The following is a 23,419-nucleotide window of genomic DNA, read 5'->3' on the forward strand; positions in this document are numbered from 1 at the left end:
AGCTTAGATCATGTTGCCATAATATTTGAGTCAAAATATCTCATCATTGTAAAGTACAAATACACATGCCCCTGACAACTCACAGAATGTCAGAAAATAATAATATCTGGGACTTAGAAAAGAGGCACCAGTTATAATTTGCATCTAGGATTCCAAGAGAAGTGAATTAACATCTGTTGAGTTATGAGCAAAAAGTGAGCTATGTAAAATTCGATGGATAATAGATTATGTTGATGAGAATGGCAAGTATACTCCTCATGTTCTGAAAAAGTATTTAATTGACCTCATATGTCAATGCGCTTGCCATTCTGGAGGATCTCTCATGGTCCTAGCGAGTAAGTGGTACTGAGAATTGTATTCCCAGAGTGGATGTGTAATTAACCACACAACTTCAGTGGACATAAACAAAATGTAGAGCCAATTCTCCTGACCTTGCCCTGGGCTCTCATACCCCCATACTTTCAAGAGCTTTTGCTTTTGTTATATTCAAGATACTCACTGGCTCCCCTGTAACGAAATGATGGAATTGTCATGTTGGACCCTTCAAATAGACTAAAACATTACAAGTTTTCTATTTCTGTATAGTGGTCTACCATGATACAGGTTTTTGTACTTTATTTTTCACAGTATATCACCTTATTTCACTCAAAATGAATGATACAACAATAGAGGAAACCAAAGCTGTAGAATTGTTTATCTAGATTTATGAGTTGAGAGCCTAATTTGTTTTTAGTTTTATTATAGTTAAAAATTTAATGGAATCATTAAAAATCTTTTATTTCTGAAATAAAACTCTTCCTTGTTATTTATTTATTCAGTTACATATTTTGGTTCATTCATATACATTTATAAGACTTGACAACTGATTATGTAAGAGTTGCAAAATGGCATGTAAAGGTGATATGTAAAGTTAGGTGATTTAAGAGAGATTTAATTCATATAACAATAATATTCCTTAATATTGAAGTCTAATATGAAGTCTAATAATGAAGTCTAAAATGAACTTCGGTAGAACTAATTCTGTTCTCATGCACATCATTTATTAAAATTTGTTTATCTAATTTGAATCTTTAAGAAGAAAAAATACCCTAAAAAGTTGAAACTTGGTGAGTGGGTAGGGAAATGGTTAGAAATGATTATATCAATTTCATATTATTTTGCTCATTTTTGCTTGTAGTCTTAACTTGACACGAGAGCTCTAAAGGTCTTAATTAAAAAATTTAGTCCAGAAATTGAATGTAACTATATGTAATGTTTTATGTAATACTCAACTGCGCTGATTTAAGGATATGATATTACTATTAAAGAGAGACTTCATGTTTCTCATGCCTGTGTTCTTTTAAAGATTTCATTTTGTCTTTCACTTTGTCTTTGGGTCATACCTGGTGGTGCTCAGGGATTACTCCTGGCTCTGTGCTCAGGGATCATTCTTGGAATGACTTGGGGTACTATATGGAATGCCGGGGAATTGAACCTGGGTTGGGCTCATGTAAGGCATGTGCCTTACCCACCCTGCTGTCCCTCTGGACCTTTGACTTCTACTTTTGGCACTGATATTAAAATGTAAGTAATGATAATATTTTGTGGTTGTTTCACTTATGCTGATCAGAACGGGCAGGAAACAACCTTTTAAATAGAGTTTATCTTTAAATTACTAGCGGCGCATTTTTTTGAGTCAAATTATTCTCAATGCTCTATCGCTATATCTCTCTTTATTTTAGGCATTTCTCGAGTTATGCAATGTAAATTTAGACTTCCCTTGAAGTTGATATGCTTACCAGGCCAGCCTTCCAAAACAGCAAGCCATAAGCTGACTATTGACACAAACAGGGCTCCAGTCAGCCTTCTCAGCCTCTTTCCAGGTAAGACTTTTGAAGTCACATGTCACTAACATCAGAAATGTGAAGAATTTAGAATGGAATCCTTTATCAGTAGGTAATGATAGGGTAATTATCAGATAATTGTTAAGTAAGAAGATAAAAATGCCTCAAGGATTTTCCTTTCTTGTTTATCCCTTCAAACTTGAAGAGCTTATATCAACAACGTAATAAGGTGTACCTTTTAAGTTTGATTAAAATCATTATAATGATTATTTTGCTTTAGTATTCAGAAATGGAAACATCAAATGTGTCTTTTTAGACAGGAATTTTGGGTTTGGAATGTAAATATTTATTATTCACCTTTATTGTAGGTTTTTGGATATCCCTTTTCTAAGAATATAAATATTATTCATTTTTATTGCAGGGTTTTAAATATACCTTACTAAAGTATATTCTTATAGCCCTGGAAATTAATCTCATAAGTAGTTGTTCTTTGCAATTCTACTCTCTCTAGCAGCTGGAGAGGTTGAATATTCTTTCTCTGGCTCTGATACTTTAGAAGGAACTTGTATTTAAGCCTTGAATATCACAGGGCATATTGAGGGTAATTTGTGAGGGCGTGACTTATGCCAAGTGTCAGTTTTTCTTTCTGAGTAGCTTAGAAAATAGAAGTGTTGATTGGATAAAGCATCTTTAGTAACCAGAATTTCTAATATGTCACATCTATTAACTTTCTTGGTGATGGGTGGAATTAAAAAAAAAATGTGGGAATTAAATCAGCCCTTTTAAATCCCTCATTAAGAATCAACACTGTTGGGTCTAATATACATCCTCACCCTTGTTTTAGTGGATAGGATTTAGAGTACAAAGAGTATTTCCCACGTGGTTTAGGAATTTATGGTAAGTTAACTTTTGTGTTATTAACTGCTGACTGTACTTGAAATTTATTTTTTATTTGTTTGAAGTCTTCAATTAACTCTATGAAAAATCTCCCAAATTAAATGTTTTGAATGTAATAAATCTGTTCTTTAGTTTGTATTGAGCTTAAGCATATATAACATGTATACAAATATGTATGTATGTTTATGTAAATTTGTATATATAGTATATAGCATATATAGTATATACAATACATAGTATATATTATATATTTATTCATATGTGTATATTTGATACACATATAGTGTATACTATATATTTACATATATAAACACATATATGCAAATATGTGGTATATACAATAATTTATATATGTGTATATATAAGTGTATATATCATAAAATATATATTTACATACATATATAATATATAAAGCTCCCTTTCCTCACTTCCCAGGTATTCTTCTCTCTTCCCCTCTTCTTTCTCATGCCTGCCCTTCCCTTTCCCGTTTCTTACAGCAAATATAAAAAGGCAGGAGTTGGTATCTTTATAATATTTTCCACAAATGCAGCACTTTCTTGGGGTTTCCTATGCTACCAAGGAATTTAATTGGATATTATAATTATATGTTGAACCCCAAATTTATTAGTATCTTTTAAAAAAATCTTAAAGACCTTGATTGCAGAATTGAGCTTTCTACTCTACAAGTGTAACTCCTACAAAGATTGAGTAAAAATGCATGTTTTTGACCAGAGAGGTAATCTTTGTGGCATTCGGGGTAAGACACATACACTTAGCTAGCGCTTTCCCCTTGTTTTCTGCCTTTTTTGGCTTCAGTTATTTTAATTTTACAGATATCTATATTAATCTTTTATTTAAGGTCCTAAACCTTCCCAAGTTCTCTAAACCTTCTCTAAAAGTTTATACTGTTTTAACATACTAATTCAGAAATACCAGATAATTTGTTAATATATAAATGTGCATATAGATACATTATGTATTATATATATCAAAAGTATTTTTTAGAATCTAATAACATTACCTTTGACTGAACAAGAGTTTTAGGATAGTTTAAACCTTATACTTTTCTTGACTATATCAAAGTAGTTCTTTTTAACATTCTTATTCTTACCCAACCACTAGTCTGTATGTATTGCTTTTACATTAAAAGTATTTATATGGATTAGAGTTTATGTATTTTTTTTTGTAAAGTCTCAATCTTTGTCTCCCTTCTGTTTCTGTGATATTGGTTCTGTAATGTTAGTTTAGATTTTGCTTATCTTAAATAAATGATTGGACTGGAGCGATAGCACAGCGGGTAGGGCTGACTCTGTCCCTTTCGGAGAGCCCAGCAAGCTACCAAAAGTATCCCACCTGCACAGCAGAGCCTGGCAAGCTCCCTGTGGCGTGTTGAATATGCCAAAAACAGTAACAACAAGTCTCACAATGGAGACATTACTGGTGCCCGCTTGAGCAAAATTGATGAACACCGGGACAACAGTGCTACAGTGCAGTGCTACTTGAAGACAAAATGCCTGCATTTAAGAGGATAGTTATTTGAGACCTTTATTCAAACGCCAAAGTCCTTCTAGTCTGATGATACCTGTTACATGCCCAGCACCAGTATTCATATCCAGGGTAGCAAATAGTTTGTTAAAGCTTCTAAAAATGTTCACGTGGTTAGAAAAAAATTGATGATGTATCTTAAGAAAATTTGCAGTTATCGATTTTATGTCAATACACATTTTATAATCTCTATTAGCTACTCTATTTCTAATCATGTTTATACTTTTACATAATATTTATTATACAGTTTAATTTTATTAATTGATTTCTTTATGGTTTCAAGTTTTCATTATGTTTAGAGTAATCTATTTTTAGATTATATTTACTTGTATTTTCTTCTGGCGCTTTCTTAGGGACGTAATCTTCCAGCAGTAGGAGGTGTAGGAGTTTCACTGCCAGGGTCCCAACGTATAGTGCCACAGGGCTCTGACCAGCCAGGGATTTCCTGGGCTACCAGGGTAGGGATCTGGGCCTCCTGGGCTTTCCCTTGTGAAGTTCAGGGAACCATGTCGGATGGGCTCAAACTGAGATCAGCCACATGCAAAGCCCATACCCTGGGCTCTGTGCCGTCTCTCCAGACCTTCTTCCTGTGCATTTTAGTGCATTATTTAATTCTTGGACACAGATTTAGTGTGTCTTTTTCCCCTTTACTGTTTTTTTTTATAAAGAAACAACTTTCTTGGAGCATAACTTAAGTATTATAAATTGAATATTGAAAAAATTTGGTTTCAGAGACACAAAAACCAGGGTTTTTGTAGCAATGCTCAGGGCTTACTCCTGGCTCTGCACTCAGGAATATCTCCAGAATTTGTGGCTAAACTTGGGGTACCATAGGGGGTACTAAGGAGTGAATCTGGTTGGCTGCTTGTAAGGCAAGTGTCATATCCACTGTGCTGAACTTCAACCCCTGAAAGATCAAGTTTTTTTTTTTTATTATTCTATTCTCATGTTGGTGATTTCTTCTTTTTTGTTGATAGGCTTTGCCAATCAATCAGAAGATGATCAGGTGAATGTAATGGGTTTCCGCTTCTTAGGAGGTTCCCGAGTTACTGTTCTTGCTTCTAAAACCTCTCGTAAGTAAAACCAGGATATTTATAGCTTTTTAATTTTTTTGAAGACACCACATCACAGGTCATAATCAACTTGAAGGTGCTGAAAACTAAAACTTGTAATATTTAAGTATCTAGGCCTCAAAGTTATGAAAATGACATTCTGTTTTATTAAAGATAAGCAATTATAGCTTCCGAAATGAGGTGTGTCGGAGAGTAATTTAAAGAATTGATAAGTGTCTTGGGTTAAAATATGGTGACCTTGGTTTTAGAATATACTAGAGACTGGGATTAATTTTTTGCTTATTTGTTTTTGCTTTTTGGGGTTACACCTGGCAATGCACAGGGGTTACTCCTGGCTTTGCACTCAGGAATTACTCCTGGCGGTGCTCAGGGGACCATATGGGATGCTGGGAATCGAACCCGGGATGGCCACCCGGCAAGGCAAATGCCCTACCCACTGTGCTATCATTTTAGCCCCAAGACTGGGATTAATTTTTTGTGTGTGTTTACATTCCATGAACACTGGGCAGAAAAAGGTTTTTAAGTAAATGGCACTTGCTGAGACTGGCTCCAGTAAAATGAGAAGTAGTAATTAGAGAGTGAAATTTAAATTTCAGATATAAATATGTTTTATTGACTTGGTTATTTTGTATAAGACTAATAGTTGAAAACTATAAAAATTAGTTCTATTCCGGGGAACACTGAAGATAAGTTCACTGACTTAGATATATCTTGTGGAAAGGAAGTTATAAAAGGGAATGCTTATAAATAAGTGGGATCATCTGGTTCTTATCCACTTTTCTGTGGAATATTCGGAGAAAAATAAAGGAATTAACAGCATTGAACAGTGACAAGCCCTTAGCCTTGGATTACAAAACTGACTTACAAATAGGAGGGCAGGGTTGGATCCAGAGGAAGAAGACTGGACTAGAAGTGACTCTTAAGGACAGTTATGGGGCACTTTGGTGGTGATGGGATGCAGTGACTTTCTAGTCAATAGTTTAAACTTCAACACGATTTAAACCACATTGCCTAACCTATAACAAAAAAAAAAATTTTAAGTGAAAGAGAATGTTTTACTAATACTAAGAATATGGGAGGAGAAATAATGTGTATATATAATCCATATTGTATGTAAATTTTATGAAAGTCTAATTGAATACATTTCCATTTAAAAAATTCTAGCTTATTTGATGTATTTTATTTTCAACTTTTTGCACATAAAGTTTTATTTGGTCATTTTCTTTCCTTTATAATCATGAAACATAGTCAAAGAAGGACATAATCCTTTTTGAAAAATAAAGGTGTAATAAGGAGGGTCATGTACTTCCCTATTCTAGGATTATAGTGGTGTTTCTATTGCTAATATAACAGCAGCTTCTGGAATAAATAGACTGGTGAGTGATAAAGTACATTTGGATTCAGCTAAAGTTTCTAGAATAATCACAGAAATAAAAAAGGCAATTCTGGGAAGAATAAGAGGGTTTTAAATTGTGTGGTCCCTGTGATTCAGTACGATTGTAGTCTTTGCATTGGTACCATTTTGTTCTGACTAGCTTTAATCTTCAGTTGGATGATGGAATGAGTTTGGTTCTTTTTTCTTAGCTAAACTATTCTTTTTAGTTAAACTAAAAATTTCTTGCCAACAGTTTTTGAGGAAATTATAGACATCTGTTTGCTGTATAATGATTCTGCAATTGAGATCATTAAAAAAGATAGAATTCTTTGTGGAAATGGGGATATTTAATTTCTAATGAATTATATTTATTTATTTATTTTTAGATAAAGTACCTCTTAGAATATTACTCTTGTTCACGATTACATTACCATATTTTAATTTTTACCAGTCAGATACTTAACTGGTTTGTTCTCATTCATCCGCGAATGGCAGTGCCTTGATGGCCCCAGTGTGGGCAGATAGACTAATGGACTAGGACAGGTCACTGTAAATAAGTAATCAAATGAATGATGTAAACTGAAAGTGGAAACAGTCTGAGTGTCCAGAAACATATCTAGATAAACATATCTAGATACATTAGTACACAATGAAATCCTATTTAGGGCCAGGTTGATAGTACAATAGTCAGGGCACTTGCCTTGCATTCGACCAACCTGGGTCTGACCCCTGGCATTCCATATCATCACCCAAACACAACTAGCAGTGATCCCTGAGCATATAGCCAGGAGTAAGCCCTGAGCACTGCGAGCTGTGTGTCTCCAAGAGACAGGAATACTACTTGGCTATACGAAAAGATGAGGTCATGCAGTTTGCTGCTGTGTGGATGGAACTGGAGAATATCTTACTGCTGAAATCCACAGGAGAGTGATAGATATAGGACGATCTCTCTCGTGTGTGGGATATAAAGAAACATATGGAAAGGAACAACAGGTGGTCAAAGGCAGCTGAACGTGAGAATTGGCCTACAGAACTGAGCTTAGCCAGGAGTGGGGCCGGGGTGGGGGCCCAGAGGGGTCCTGAGACAGTGATGGAGGGAAGCAGATGCTGTAGTGGAGGGTGGTGTTGGAACATTGTATTGCTGAAAACCCTGTCATTAACAGTGTTGTAAATCATGGTGCTTCAAGAAAAATGACAGAGAAAAATTGATACATAGTGAAAAAATAATGAGTTCAGTGGACCTCCAGTATGATAAAGTTGAAGTGAAATAGAGGAACTAAAGATAATGATAAGAGATTGGGTCAAAAATTGATGTCAAGAACTGAGAGGGCCTACAGCTGTGATAACAGGAAGCTTACTGAAGGAGGTGTGCCCGTGGAACTGGCTCTAGAGACTAGTGGAGATAAAGATTTCAGAGAAGTGCAATGTCACTGTGGGTAGTCAGAGAACCTGCTTGATGCTAGTGTGGTAACTAAGAGAAGCACATTCAAACATGATTCTGAAAATTTAGAGCAAAAGAGGCTCAGGAGTATATCTTTAAAGATTGGAAAAGGATAATCAAGCAACTTAAGGAACATGATCTAGAGGGTGTTTAAGTTTTCATCAGAGTCATAGCTTACTAAACAACAGTGGACATTTTTGCCCTCCAGGATGTGGGGAAAGATTTTTAACTGGAATTCTGGCCTGCGAAAGTGGCAACTGGCAGTAAATGCTGTGCTATTAAGAGAGGCTCAGTGTCACAGGAATGGCTAAGCAGTTGTTTGTAGCAAATTTATGAAACTCCAGGTAGACCTTGGAAATAGAAAATGCAAGCAGTACAGTGAACATTTCACTATTCCGGAAAGATTTTTTTAAACCATGTTAAGTAAGGAGAATGATCGAATTAAAGTCAAATTGAAAAATCTCTTTGCTTTATCTAAGTAAAATTAAAAGGAAAAACTATTTTTCTCAGGGACTGGGGAGATGATAGTACAATGGATTGGACACTTGCCTTGCATGCAGCCATCCTGAGTTCAGTCCCCAGCAACACATACGGTCCCCTGAGTGACCGAACCCTGAGTGCAGAGCTGGTTGTAAGCCCTGAGCAGGCTGCACGTGGCCTTAACAAAACAAAACTGTTCACTTCACTGAAAACAATTCCTTTGATTATTTTGATTATTTTGCTGTCCAGTATGATGAAAATTCTAGTTGTATATGTGAAAATGGTTGGATCTTGGAAAAGACTTTCCTTTGCGCATCACCCAAGAGTTGGCATATGAGATCTTTAGCTGTGTTAACCAAACTTTCTTCAGAGGAGTGAAAATAAGAGTCCGGCTTCACCTGTGTAGACCATGGCCTCGGTCTCCTCTCTCCCTCCGCGTCAGCACACATATTCATGCAAAGGCTGTTATAGGCTTATGGGAGAGAAATAGGAAGGCAACTGAGAATGGAACACTTGTGGTGCTAACAGAAGTGCACTGTAGGTGCTATTGGATCCCAAAGGAATGAAGTTAAAATAAAATATTTTGTTAGTGAAGGGCCATGAGGGATGGATGGGTTATTAGGTGAAGGGCATGCAGAGAGGGGTGTCTTGATAAAGCACAGTGTTTTTTTTTTTTTTTTTAGCACAGTGTTTTTTAACATCAGGAAATGTCCTGGTTTGTATAGGGCATTTGTGATGATTTACCTTTTCCTACAAAAAGAAAAATTTCGGGATAAATGTCATAATCATTTCTAAAGTCTTCTGATGCCCACTTTATTAATACTATATTACTGTTATGATGTTAGAACTTCTTAGCAATATTATCAAGGGGCATGGGAGTTTTTTTTTTTATAAATCCATTATGGAAAAAAAAAAGCCTTTGAACAGTAAATTTAGAGAAACCACCCATAGTTTCTACTAAGATTGCAGAGATTGTATATTTAGAATATTGTACTAATATCAACTGAAATTGTTTATGTTATTTTTCCCAATTTTGTGGCTGAAAAAGCATTCATCTGCTTTTCCATTTCAGATTAAAACACTTCCAAATAGCATAAATTATTTTGATGCTTTATTTACAATATGATACAAACATTATTTATATTGATGAACTTCAGATGTTTTCTGAAGACTATGTGATGTATTTCTGTGCTCTCCTTAAACGTATTTTTTCTCTATTTGTAGTAGGGTGAAATGGCAATTGACTGAGTTCCAATCATTCAAATTTATTTCATTTGGAATCTGAAATGGTTATTTCCATTGAACTATTATAAGATACAAAGGAATAGAGATAAAAAAATAAATTAAATGTTCATTTTGGCAGCTATTTTAATTACCAATATTGTAAGGGTATATTTTAAAACACAACTTTCTTCTTTCATGTTATATTATAAATAGAAATTTTCATTTCTCCTTTCCATGAAATGTATACTCTGGAAAACTTCCATGGCAATGCTAGCCATCTTGGATTACTAATACTGAGAAAATGTTTAGTAATCAAAATAATGCCTTAGAAATCTTTGACTCATTGATTCTTGTTGATTTTGGTACTTTGAAAAAAAGCAACTTAAAAATACTGTGTTTATATTTCTAAATCTCAAGTCTATTGGTGAATTTTTCATTGCAAAATAATTTAGTTTTTCTTTCTCCTGTATGGGTAGGTGAAAGTTAGAAAATAATTGAAATGATGCCATCTGCAAAATAGCAAAGCTATTTAAATTTTTGTGATAATTTTTAAATTTTTCTATGTTTGGTAGCATTAGTAACTGCTGAGTACTGTCTTAGGCTTTCTGACTGCTATACCAAAATAACATAAACAAGACCTTTCCTTTTTTTTTTTTTAATTGAATCACCATGAGATACAGTTGCAAAGCTTTCATGTTTGAATTTCAGTCATACAGTGATTGAACACCCATTCCTCCACCAGGGCACATTTTCCACTGCCAATGTCCTCAGTATCCCCCCTTACCCCAGCCCTCTGCATCTATGACAGACAATTCCCCCCATACTCTCTCTCTCCTTTGGGCATTATGATTTGCAATACAGATACTGAGAGGCTATCACATTTGGTCCTTTATCTACTTTCAGCACACATCTCCCATCCTGAATGATCCCTCCAACCATTATTGACTTAGTGATCCCTTCTCTATCCCAGCTGTCTTCTCCCCCAGCTCATGAGGCCGACTTCCAACCATGGAGCAATCTTCCTGGACTTGGGTGTCAGTCTCATGTTTTATATTCCACAAATGAGAGCAGTCATTCTATGTCTGTCTCTCTATTTCTGACTCATTTTTTTAGCATGATACTCTCCATGACCATCCACTTATAAGCAAATTCCATGACTTAATCTTACCTAACAGTTGCATAGTGTAGCTATTACATTCCACTGTGTAGATGTACCAAAGTTTCTTTAACCAGTCGTCTGGTCTCAGGCACTCTGGTTCTTTCCAGGTTCTGGCTATTGAGAATAGTGCAGGTGTTACTTCTACTGTGCTTTTTTGTGCCCTTGGGATATATTCCCAGAAGTGGTATTGTGGGGTCATATGGAAGCTCAATTTCTAGTTTTTGAAGGACTGTCCATATTGTTTTCCAGAAAGGCCGGACCAGTCGGCATTCCCACCAACAGTGAAGGAGCGTCTCTTTTTCCCCACATCCACGCCAGCACTGGTTGCTTTTTTTTTTTTTTTGAATGTGTGCCAGTCTCTGTGGTGTGAGATGATATCTCATTGTAGTTTCGATTTGCATCTTCCTGATGATTAGTGATGTGGAGCATTTTTTCATGTGCCTTTTGGCCATTTGTATTTCTTTTTTGAGGAAGCTTTGTTCATTTCTTCTCCCCATTTTTTGATGGGGTTGGAGTAATTTTTCTTGTACAGTTCTACTAGTGTCTTGTATCTCCTGGATATGAATCCCTTATCAGATGCATTTTGGGTAAATATTCTTTCCATACCGTGGCTCTCTCTGTATTCTGGTCACTGTTTCCTCTGAGGTGCAGAAGCTTCTTAGTTTAATGTAGTCGCATTTGTTTATGTTTGTTTCCACTCACTTGGTCAATGGTGTTTCATCCTGAAGATGCTTTTAACCTCAGTGTCCTGGGGCATTCTGCCAACTAGGCCTTTTCATGAGAGAAATGTGTTTCTCACTGTTGGAGGCTGGAAGGTCAGTCACAGTCATAGTCGTGGCCGCCTCCATGACTGACGAGAGCTTATTTTCTATTTCCCAGGACTCTTTGTTGCTGTGCTCACCTGTGGTTAAAAGTTGATGGGGAAAGGCACACTCTGGGGTCTCTGCAAGGGGCACTAATCCTGGTCACAGGTGCACCACCAGATTACTTATTGTCCCCAAATGGCATCACACTCTATTAGGATAGAATATATGGATTTGGTGGAACATTTACAAGAACTTCTCCTGCATGTCCCTAATTTGGGCACTGATTATGGACATACATAATTTTGATTATATTTGGTCTTTTCATTGGGCTTTAGGCCTGTTTTTCCACTCCACATTTTTATTATTTTTTTCAATTTTTTTTTATTATATCACCATGTGGAAAGTTACAGTTTCCAGGCTTATCTCGGTTATACACTGCTCGAAGACCCATCCCTTCACCAGTGCCCATATTCCACCACCAAAAACCCCAGTATACCTCCCACCTCCCCACTCCCCACCCCTGCTTGCGTAGCTGATAAATTTCGCTTCATTTTCTCTTTACCTTGATTACATTCCATATTTCAACACAATATTCACTATTGTTGTTGGAATTTCCCCTCAAAAAAACAGCCCTGCTGATAAAGGAAGCATTTGATAGTTAGTTTTCCATTGCTGAGAATGAAGAGATATGAAGTTGTGCGGCAGCGCGGCCTCGCGGTTTAGGATTTCTGTATTTTAGTATTTTAGTAGTTAAGTCCAGTGAGATTTATGTTAGAAATTGCATCATTTCCCTTCCTGGGGCAGCATGGGGCTCTGGCTTAGTTCACAGTCTAGAGACATTGGTGGAAGCAGTTGCTGGTACCAAAAGTAGTTTAGCTGGCCTCCGGATCGTGGTCATCAACAGCAGAGCGGCCGCACAAATAAACATGTGGTCACTTGGGTCGCATCTCGGCAGAGAGCACACCGATATCGCCCTGGCCCAAGACTGCCCACACGTGTCCAGCTGTTTTAAGTTCTAACCACTTTTTTTTTTTCTTTCCCGCGCCACCAAATTCTTACCTACTTAAACGTCCTCATAATATGGTGGACACCACGCCGCTTTCCCCCGGCAGGGGAAGGCAAACTGAGAGAGATCTTTCTCCTCCTCGGCCGGCATGGAGCTCTGGCTTAGTTCACAGTCTAGAGACATTGGTGGAAGCAGTTGCTGGTACCCAAAGTAGTTTAGCTGGCCTCCAGATTGTGGTCATCAGCAGCAGAGCGGCCGCACAAATAAACATGGGGCCACTCAGGTCGCATCTCAGCAGAGTGCGCACCGATATCGCCCTGGCCTCTCCACTTCACATTTTTAGTATCAAGTAATTTTAAACATTTTCAACTTAAAAATTATTTTTTATAAAAGAACTGTGATTTAAAAGGCAAAGTCTCCTGCCCTCTGCCTGGCTGTCTTCAGCAGGGCCTCTCAGAGTGGGGTGGGTTGAGTTTCTTGAGCAGAGCCCCAGCAGCTGAAGACATTCGTGGCCATGTGACCTCTTATTGTCTTGTTCTTTCTCTCAGAGAACCTGGTAAACTACTGAGAGTATCCTGCCCCTGTGGCAGAGCCTGACAAGCTCCCTGTGGTGTATTCATATGCAAAATACAGTAACAAAGATGGGTCTCATTCCCCTGACCCTGAACGAGCCTCCAGTGCAGCACTGTTGGGAAGGACAGGTAAAGAGAGGCTGCTAAAATGTCAGGGTTGGGACAAATGGAGATGTTACTGGCGCCTGCCCAAGCAAATCGATGAACAATGCGATGACAGTGACAGTGATACAGTGCTTTAAAACATTATTGATAGTTGCGTTTTAGGCATATGATATTTCAACACCAATCCCACGACCGGTGTCAGTTTCTCTCCACCATTCTTCCCATATTTTCTCCTTGTCCCATTTCCCACCCAGTCCCTTGCCTGTCAACTTGACAGGCACATTACAGTGTTTTAGTGGTTGAATTCAACTTTTTTTTAACACCTATTTTTTGTTGATAAAAATGTTTTAATACAAAGGTAATTTGTATTGGTTTTTCCCTTACATTGTGGTGATGGTCTTTATAGCATTTCTGTACAGTATGTTTTGTTTCCCCCTTTGTGTCGATGAAGAAATGGAAGACTAGATAATTTACTTCTTCAGAGATTAAATTCACAGATTAAAAACTTTCCTTGATTCCAAGGTTTGCTCACAGGAGACTACCTAAGAAATAAGAATTGCCATCCTAACAAAATGCGTTTACTCGTCACATGTGCCACCACCTGAACCATATTTATAATCTCCTAACTATAAGCATGGTTTTGTCTCTTCCAAATTCATTTCTGTTTGGTTGCTCAAATACATTCTAACCTGTTACCAATCATATCATGCCATTCTCTAGTTTATAGTTCTTTGTGCATAACTGTAGTAATATTCAAAACTCTTTCCCTGGCCCGATTGGGTTCCCTTTATGCTCTAGCTCCGATCTAACATTCACGTCACTTCCAGCACTCTGGTCTTCCCCTGACTTTCTTGCCTTGCCTTGTCCAGGTCTGATTTGACTGTGTATTCTTTCCCCCTGTGCTGTTTTTCCTGTATTTAAGGAGCAAGCTTTACACACAAAATGATCAGGAATGTGGATTTAGACTCAAATTGGTAGTTTAAATATCAGTGGCTTAAACTAAATTTGACTGACTTTGGAAAGGCTCTATGCCTATTAAAAAATTTTAAAATGGGGGTGGTATTCTGCCTCAGCAATGTCCTGTCTGTGAGGTGGAGAGAGAGAGAGAGCTCAGTGGATTCCCTCAGGATTATGGCTATTTCATAAAACTAATTGCATTTCATTTCTCTTATTTGTCCTTTTCTTTGAGTCTGTGTTGCATGAGTTTTCTGCTACTTTAGAGAGCAACAGTCTATTTTTTCAGTATGGGAAATCAGTATGGACCTCAGAGTTTGTATGCTGCTATTCCGATCATTTGATGATTAAAGGGAAAGGATCTCTCTCTCTCTCTCTCTCTCTCTCTCTCTCTCTCTCTCTCTTTCTCTCTCTCTCTCTCTCTCTCTCTCTTTCTCTCGTCATTGTTTTTTTTGCCTCCCAAGTAATGTGCAGAGGGCCTGGCGGTCACTCCTAGGAAATTCATTCAGCCCTGCTGCGTGGGTCCAGTGGTGCTGATGGTGCTCCAGGACCTCTAGGCCTTTGCCAAGTGATATTTGGGGGCCAGAGACATGACTCCTACCCCTAATCTCTCCCTGCAGCCCCTGCAGGAAATTCCATCTCTATCCCTAAATGTTGAACAGAGGCTTTGTTTCCAGTTGGGAAACTTGCTGCAGTGCTGGAGAGCGGAGGCACCTCACATCTCTGGAGAAGGGTTTGGGGCATCCTACTGCTTGGCAAGTTCTCCTGGCTTCCTCAGTACACAGCACCTATGCCCAGCAGAAGCTGGGAGTGAGGACTAAGCCCAGTGCTTCTTGGAAGGCTTTGCTAGGTGCTAATTGGATATGTCTTTCCCCCGCTCCGTTCCCTCAGGCCCTCTCTGGAGGTTCTGTTGGCATTCTGTCAAAGTTCTTGCTCATGTTTGGCTCACCGGTAAATTCTAACCAGCTTTCACACTGGCTTTTGCTGGGCAGAGTTGCCTGCCACACCTAAATGTGCCTTGTCGCCTTTTGCCCATAGAGTGACAAATATTAGTGTGCTGCCTGACTCTGGTGCTGAGTACAGTGCTCCCGAGGCACCAGACCGCTGGCCTTTGCAGTGCTCCTGGGGCTTGTTCATGTCATAGGGCCTTTGTGTTCTGCCCCTTGACTTGGCATGTCCCCATAGATTACCCTGGCTTCCTCCTTCACCTCATGGACCCTGGAAGTGTATCACTGATGGGCCAGACGATGAAATTCTTTTCAATATATTGTGCTAATTCCAGCTGCATGCACAGTTTTGAAGATACCCAGCCTGCGATATGTTTGTATGAGATAATTGTGGTTGAGTGAAATAGTTTCCTCATTTTATTTTATTTTATGTATAAGATAATGTATCTTTACATATATTTAGGTTATGATTCATTGTTTTCTACCTGCTTTGAATGCTTATTCAAACATTTTCTAGAACAAAAATGAATTAAATTTCCTTTGAAAATCACTACTGTAATAGTTACATAAAATGTATAGCTCTACCTAAAATGGACTGGAGTCATAGCACAGGGTTAGGGCATTTGCCTTGCATGTGGCCAACCCGGGTTTGATTCCTCCGTCCCCCACAGAGAGCCCAGAAAGCTACCGAGAGTATCCTGCCTGCACGGCAGAGCCTGGCAAGCTACCCATGGCGTATTTGATATGCCAAAAACAGTAACAACAAGTCTCACAATGGAGATGTTACTGGTGCCTTCTCGAGCAAATTGATGAACAATGGGAGGGCAGTATGACAGTGCTATCTAAAATGACAATAGATTCTCTGTAATAGGGCACATTTTATTAAAGCACCTTAAAAAAATCTGCCATTTAGTTTGTTCAGTCTCTTTTTTCTTTCTTTTTTGATCATTTTATTTATTTGTTTGTTTATTTTTTATTGAATCCAACACCCGTTCCTTCACCACCAGAGGTCCTTGTTTCCTCCCAATCTCCGCGCCTTTGCCTGCCACTATGACAGGTATTTTCCTTTTCTTCTTTCTCTCTCTGTGTCTCCTTTTGGGCATTATGGTTTGCAATATAGATAATGAAAGGTTATCAGGTATATCCCTTTACCTACTTTCAACACTCAGTGTCTGTTCAAAATTATCATTTCCAGCTATTACTGTCATTCTCTATCCTAACTGCCCTTTGCCCCCACACACTCTTGTGGCAAGCTTTCAACCATTGACCTGTCCTCTGGCCCCTGTTTAACATTGCCTTGGATTTTAGTCATTCTATACCTGTCCCTCTCCTTCTAACTTATTTCACTCAGCACGATACTCTCCATGTCTATCCATTTATAAGCAAATTTTATGACTTCTTTCTTCCTAACAGCTGTGTAGTATTCCTTTGTGTACAGGTACCTTAGTTTCTTTTTTTTTCTTTATTTTTTAATAAGTGAGTCACCGTGAGGGTACAGTTACAAATTTACCCATCTTTGTGCTTGTGTTTCCCTCATACAATGTTCGAGAACCTATCCCTCTACCAGTGTCCATTCTCCACCACCAATGAACCCAGTATCCCTCCCACCCTCCAATCCTGACCCCACCCCCACCCCACCCCGCCTCTGTGGCAGGGTATTTCATTTTGTTCTCTCTCCTTTTGGGTGTTGTGGTTTGTGATAGGGGTATTGAGTGGCCATCGTGTTAAGTCTCTAGTCTACTTTCAGCACGCATCTCTTCTCGCACGGGATCCCCAACCACGTTTTACATGGTATTCCCTTCTCTATCCGTGCTGCCTTTCTCCCAGCATGTGAGGCCAGCTTCCAAGCCATGGAGCCAGCCTCCTTGTATTATACACTACTATTCTTGGGTGTTAGTCTCCTACTCTGTTATTTTATATTCCACAGATGAGAGCAATCTTTCTATGTCTGTCTGTCTCTTTCTGGCTCATTTCACTTAGCATGATACTTTCCATGTTGATGCACTTATGTGCAAGGTTCATGACTTCATCTTTTCTAACAGCTGCATTGTATTCCATTGTACAGATGTACCAAAATTTCTTTAACCAGTCATCTGTTCTCAGACACTCAGGTTTTTTCCAGATTCTGGCTATTGTAAACAGTGCCGTGATGAACATATAAGTGCAGATGTCATTTTGACTATACCTTTTTGTTTCTCTGGGATATATTCCCAGAAGTCGTATTGCTGGATCAAATGGAAGCTCAATTTCTAATTTTTGAGAAGCGTCCATATTGTTTCCCAAAGGGGCTGGACCAGTCAGCATTCCCACCAGCAGTGGAGAAGGGTCCCCTTCTCTCCACATCCTCTCCAACAGTGATTGCTTTTGTTCTTTTGAATGTGTGCCAGTCTCTGTGGTGTGAGGTGGTATCTCATGGTTGTTTTGATTTGCATCTCCCTGATGATTAGTGATGCAGAGCATTTTTTCATGTGCCTTTTGCCCATTCATATCTCTTCCTTAGAAAAGTGTCTGTTCATTTATTCACCCCATTTTCTGATGGGGTTGGATGTTTTCTTCTTGTAGACTTCAGCCAATGCTTTATATACCCTTGATATCAACCCCTTATTGGATCAGTATTGGGTGAATATCCTTTCCCATTCTGTAGATAGTCTTTGTATTTTGCTCACTGTATCTTTTGCGGTGCAGAAGCTTCTTAGTTTAATGTAGTCCCATTTGTTTATCTCTGTTTCCACTTGGTTGGTCAGAAACGTGTCATCTTTGAAGATACCTGTAGCTTCAGTATCATGGAGGGTTTTGCCAACCTTGTCTTCGATGTACCTTATGGATTGTGGTCTGATGTTTAGATCTTTAATCCATTTCAATCTTATTTTTGTACATGGTGTCAGGTCGAGGTCTAAGCCCATTCTTTTGCATGTAGTTGTCCAGTTATGCCAGCACCATTTGTTAAAGAGACTTTCCTTATTCCACTTCAAATTTCTTGCTCCCTTATCAAAGATTAGATGATCATACATTTGAAGTTGTGTGTAGGGATATTCCACCCTGTCCCACTGGTCTGTGGGTCTGCCTTTGTTCCAATACCATGCTGTTTTAATTGTTACCGCTTTGTAATAATGTTTAAGGTTGGAGAGGGTGATGCCTCCCATTATCTTTTTCCCAAGAATTGTTTTAACTATCCTTGGGTGTTTGTTGTTCCATATGAATTTCAGGATTGCTTGATCCATTTCTTTGAAGAATTTCATTGGTATTTTTATAGGGATCGCACTGAATCTGTATAATGCTTTGGGGTATTGCCATTTTGACAATGTTGATTCTCCTTATCCATGAGCATGGTATATGTTTCCATTTTCTCATGTCCTCTTTTATTTCATGGAGTAGCGTATTATAGTTTTCTTTGTAGAGGTCCTTTACTTCTTTAGTTAAGCTGATTCCAAGGTACTTGATATTCTGGGGCACAATTGTGAATAGGATTGCTTTTTTCATGTCCCTTTCCTCTGTCTTATTGTTTGCAAATAGGAAGGTCATGGATTTTTGGGTATTGATTTTATAGCCTGCAACATTACTGTACAAGTCCACTGTTTCTAAGAGTTTCTTAGTAGAGGCTTTAGGCTTCTCCAGATACAGTATCATATGGTCTGCGAATAGTGAGAGCTTGATTTCTTCCTTTCTGTTCTGAATCCCCTTAATATCTTTTTTTTGCCTAATGGCTATTGCTAATACTTCCAGTACTATATTTAAGAGAAGTGGTGAGAGTGGGCATCCTTATCTTGTCCCCGATCTTAGAGGAAAGGCCCTTAGTTTTTCTCCATTGATGATAATGCTTGCCAGGGGTTCGTGGTAGATGGCTTTGACTGTACTGAGGAAAGTTCCTCCAAAACCCATTTTGGTGAGAGTTTTTATCATGAATGGGTGTTGGATCTTGTCAAATGCTTTCTCTGCATCTATTGATATGATCATATGGTTTTTATCTTTACTTTTTTTGATATGATGGATTATGTTGATTAATTTCCGAATGTTAAGCCATCCTTGCATCCCCGGGATAAATCCCACTTGGTCATGGTGTATGATCTTTTTGATGAGTTGTTGGATTCTATTTGCTAGTATTTTGTTGAGGATCTTCACATCGGTGTTCATCGATATATTGGTCTATAGTTTTCTTTGTTAGTGTTGTCTTTGTTTGCTTTTGGTATTAGGGAGATATGTGCCTCATAGATACTGTTTGGGAGGGTTCCTGTCTTTTCAATTTCATAAAAAAGCTTGAGGAGAACTGGCTACAATTCTTCTTTAAATGTTTGGAAGAATTCGCCAGTGAATCCGTCTGGACCTGGGCTTTTGTTTTTGGGGAGACTTTTGATTACAGTTTCGATTTCCTTGATATTTATGGGTCTATTCAGGTACTTCAAGTCTTCTTGGTTCAGTCTTGGGAGATTGTAGTAATCAAGGAATTCGTCCATTTCTTTTAGGTTCTCTTTTTTTCTGGCATACAGACTTTCAAAGTAGTCTCTGATGATCTTTTGAATCTCCTTGGCTTCTGTCGTGATGTCCCCCTTTTCATTTCTGATTTAGTTTATTAGGGTTCTCTCTCTTTCTTTGTGAGTCTTGCTAGCGGTTTATCAATCTTATTTATTTTCTCAAAGAACCAGCTCTTTGTTTCATTGACCTTTCGGATTGTTTTCTGGGTTTCCATGTTATTAATTTCTGCTCTAATTTTTATTATTTCTTTCCTTCGGTAAGGTTTTCATTCCTTTTTCTGGTCCTTTTCTAAGATCTTGAGCTTTGAAGTCAAGCTATCTATGTAGACCCTTTCTTTCTTCCTAAGGAATGCTTGCAGAGCTATAAAATTTCTCCTTAACACGGCTTTAGCTGCATCCCATAAGTTTTGGTAGCTCGTGTCTTCATTCTCTTTTGTTTCGAGGTATCTCTTGATTTCTTCCTTGATTTCCTTTCTGACCCACTCATTGTTCAACATGAGCTGTTTAATTTCCAGGGTTCTCCGTGTCTGTGTTTGATTAGCTTCTATCTTCAGCGCATCAAGGTCTGAAAAGATAGTTGATACAATTTCTATTTTTCCAGTTCTATTGAGGTATGTTTTGTGGCCCAGTACATGGTCTATTTTGGAAAATTTTCCATGTGCATTGGAAAAGAATGTGTATTCTTTCTTTTTGGGGTGTAAATCCCTATATAAGTCTATTAGGCCTCTCTCTTCCATTACTTCTTTCAGAGTCAGTGTTTCCTTGCTGAGTTTTGTTCTTGTCGATCTATCTAGAGGTGATAAGGTGATGTTGAAGTCTCCAACTATTATAGTACTGCTAGCGATGTCTTCTTTAAAGTCTGTTAGGAGTTGTTTTAAGTATTTAGCTGGTCGTTCATTTGTGCGTATACGTTTAACAGTGTGGTATTTTCCTGTTGTACATATCCCTTGATAAATAGAAAATGACCTTCCCTGTCCCTTTGAATCTTTTTCAACCTGATCTATGTTGTCGGATACTAGTTTGGCCACCCCAGCTTTTTTGAGGGAGTTGTTTGCCTGCAGGATTGTTTTCCATCCTTTGACTTTGAGTCTGTGTTTGTTCTGATTGTTTAGGTTTGTTTCTTGCAGGCAGCAGAATGTTGGGTTTAGTTTCCAGATCCATTTTGCCACTCTGTGTCTCTTAATTGGTGCATTTAGGCCATTGACATTGAGAGAGATTATTGTCATGGGGCTTTGTGTCATCTTCCTTTGGGGTTTGTTGTTCTTGTGGGCTTCTTCCTTGTCTTACAGTAGCCCCTTTAGTCCTTCTTTTAAGTTTGGTTTTGAGTCTGTGAAGTTCCTGAGCTGTTGTTTATCCGAGAAATAGTGTATGGTTCCTTCGAGTTTGAGTGAGAGTTTAGCCAGATAAAGTATTCTTGGTGATGCGTTCATTTCGTTGAGTTTTTTCACTATGTCCTACCATTGTCTTTGGGTTTCCTCTGATAGGTCTGCTGTAAATCTAATGGGTGCTCCTTTTTATGTAATAATATGGAACGCTTCACGAATTTGCGTGTCATCCTTGTGTAGGGGCCATGCTAATCTTCTCTGTATTGTTCCAATTTTAGTATATGTGCTGCCGAGGCAAGCACATTACCTTAGTTTCTTTAACCAGTCATCTGTTCTTGGGCATTTGGATTCTTTCCAGAGTCTTGCTCTTCTGTGGCAATGAGCATAGTCGTGCAGATGGTGTTTCTGCTGTGTGATTTGGGGCTCCCAGGGCCTTTTCCCAAGTGCAGTATTGTTTGCTCAATTTCTAGTTTTTTTTTGTGGAATGTTCATATTATTTTCTAAAAAGCCTGGGCCAGTCAACATTCCCACTAACAGCGAAGGAGTATCCCTTTCTCCCACATCTGCACAAGCACTGGTTATTTTTATTCTATTGGGTGTGTACCAGTCTCTGTATTGTGAGTTGATATCTCGATGTTTTGATTTGCATCTCCCTGATGTTTTGTAGAGCATTTTTTTTTTCATGACCCTTTCGGTCATTTGTGTTTTTTCTTTGAGGAAGTTTCTGTTCATTTCCTCTTCCTATTTTTGATGGAGTTGGATGCTTATTTCTTGTAAAGTTCTGCCAGTTTCCTATATTGCTTTGATATTATCTTTTTATCATATGGATATTGGGTATATACTTTTTTCTATTCTGTCAACTCCTTCGTATCTTAGACACCATTTCTTTTGAGGTACATAAGTTTCTTAGTTTCATGTAGTCCCATTTGCTTATCTTTGTTTCCACTTACTTGGTCAGTGATGTTAAATCTTTGAAGGTCCTTTAACTTAAGTGTTGTGGAGGGTTTTGCCTATGTTTTCTTCAAGGTGCCTTGTGGGTTCAGGATTGATGTTTAATCCTTCTTGACCTGACTTTTGTGCACGGCATTAGAAAGAAGTCTGAGTTCACTTTTTGTGCATGTAGCTGCCCAGTTTCCCCTGCACCACTTGTTGAAGAGGCATTACTTGCTCCACTTCATACTTTTTGCTCCCTTGTCAAAGATTAGTCATATATTTGAGGGTCTGTGTAAGACTATTCAGTTCTGTTCTATTGGTCTGACAGTCTGTTTTTGTTCCAATACTATGCTGTTTTCATGACTACTCTTTTGTAGTACAGTTTAATGTTGGGGGAGGTAATGCCTCCCATCTTCATTTTACCTAGGATTTCTTTGGCTATTCATGGGGGTTTATTGTTCCATATACATTTCAGGAGTGTTAGGCCTATTTCTTTGAAAAATGTCATGAATATCCTTATAGGGACTGCGTTGAATCTCTATAATGCATTGGGGACTACTGCCGTTTAGTATTCAGTTTCTTAGGTGCTGGGGTAGTGTTAAGAAATTCATGACAAATTCCTCTCTTTTACTTTACAAATATCTTAGAGGAAATAATGATGACAGTAATGGCATCAGTTGAATGTGGCATATGCCCCAGGTGCCTCTTCTCTGCCTTCTGGAAAGGTTCAGATATATGGGTACAGTGAGTGCATTAGGGAAGTGTTTCTTCACTTTTAGAACTGGGTTGTGGCAAAGGATCTTGTCCTGTGATAGGCCTTTAAAAGGCTCTCTTCTCCTGTGTTAACCTGAGACCCCACTGGATTGGCACGGAGGGTGTTCGCCCTGGAGGAGTAGCTGCACAGGATGGAGAACTCTGCTGATGTGGGCTCTTCCACGCAGCCCTCAAGCCTGCTCGGTGAATATTCCTGTGTGGAGAAGGCAGACGTGCTGGGCTTTCTGCCCAGATGCTCTCTACACCTGGCTGTGATTTGGATAGCTGTCACCACATCTCGCTGTCCTCTTATCTCTGCACGGTACACCTTTCGACCTCTTTCTGCTCCATGCAGAGTGTTACGGGCAGTGGGACATCAGCTCCTGCCCCGGAAGGTCAGTCTGTAGCTGGCCCAACTCTGCTGTTTTGTCCTGAAAGGCATAGGGTATTATCTGGGCAGGAGCAAACCCGACACCAGGATGGACAGACACGCAGAAAGATGGGCCTTGCAGTCAGCCTGGATCCAGAGCCC

General features: G+C 38.6%; 1 protein-coding gene and 1 non-coding gene across 2 annotated transcripts in view; one reads left to right on the plus strand and one right to left on the minus strand.

The window, feature by feature from the left end:
* Positions 1 to 23,419, plus strand: part of BBS9 (Bardet-Biedl syndrome 9) — a 546,484-nt gene that overhangs the window by 257,576 nt on the left and 265,489 nt on the right. Inside the window, exons 16-17 of the mRNA XM_055119377.1 lie at positions 1,722 to 1,862; positions 5,243 to 5,338. Coding sequence (XP_054975352.1) covers positions 1,722 to 1,862; positions 5,243 to 5,338 — 237 coding nt within the window. The remainder of the gene's footprint in view (positions 1 to 1,721; positions 1,863 to 5,242; positions 5,339 to 23,419) is intronic.
* LOC129401271 (U6 spliceosomal RNA) lies at positions 21,397 to 21,503 on the minus strand. The gene has a single exon (XR_008628202.1). It is a non-coding gene; the product is annotated as a U6 spliceosomal RNA (small nuclear RNA).

This window comes from Sorex araneus, chromosome 1 (genome assembly GCF_027595985.1).
Source record: "Sorex araneus isolate mSorAra2 chromosome 1, mSorAra2.pri, whole genome shotgun sequence".
In the NCBI taxonomy this organism is placed as follows: Eukaryota; Metazoa; Chordata; class Mammalia; order Eulipotyphla; family Soricidae; genus Sorex; species Sorex araneus.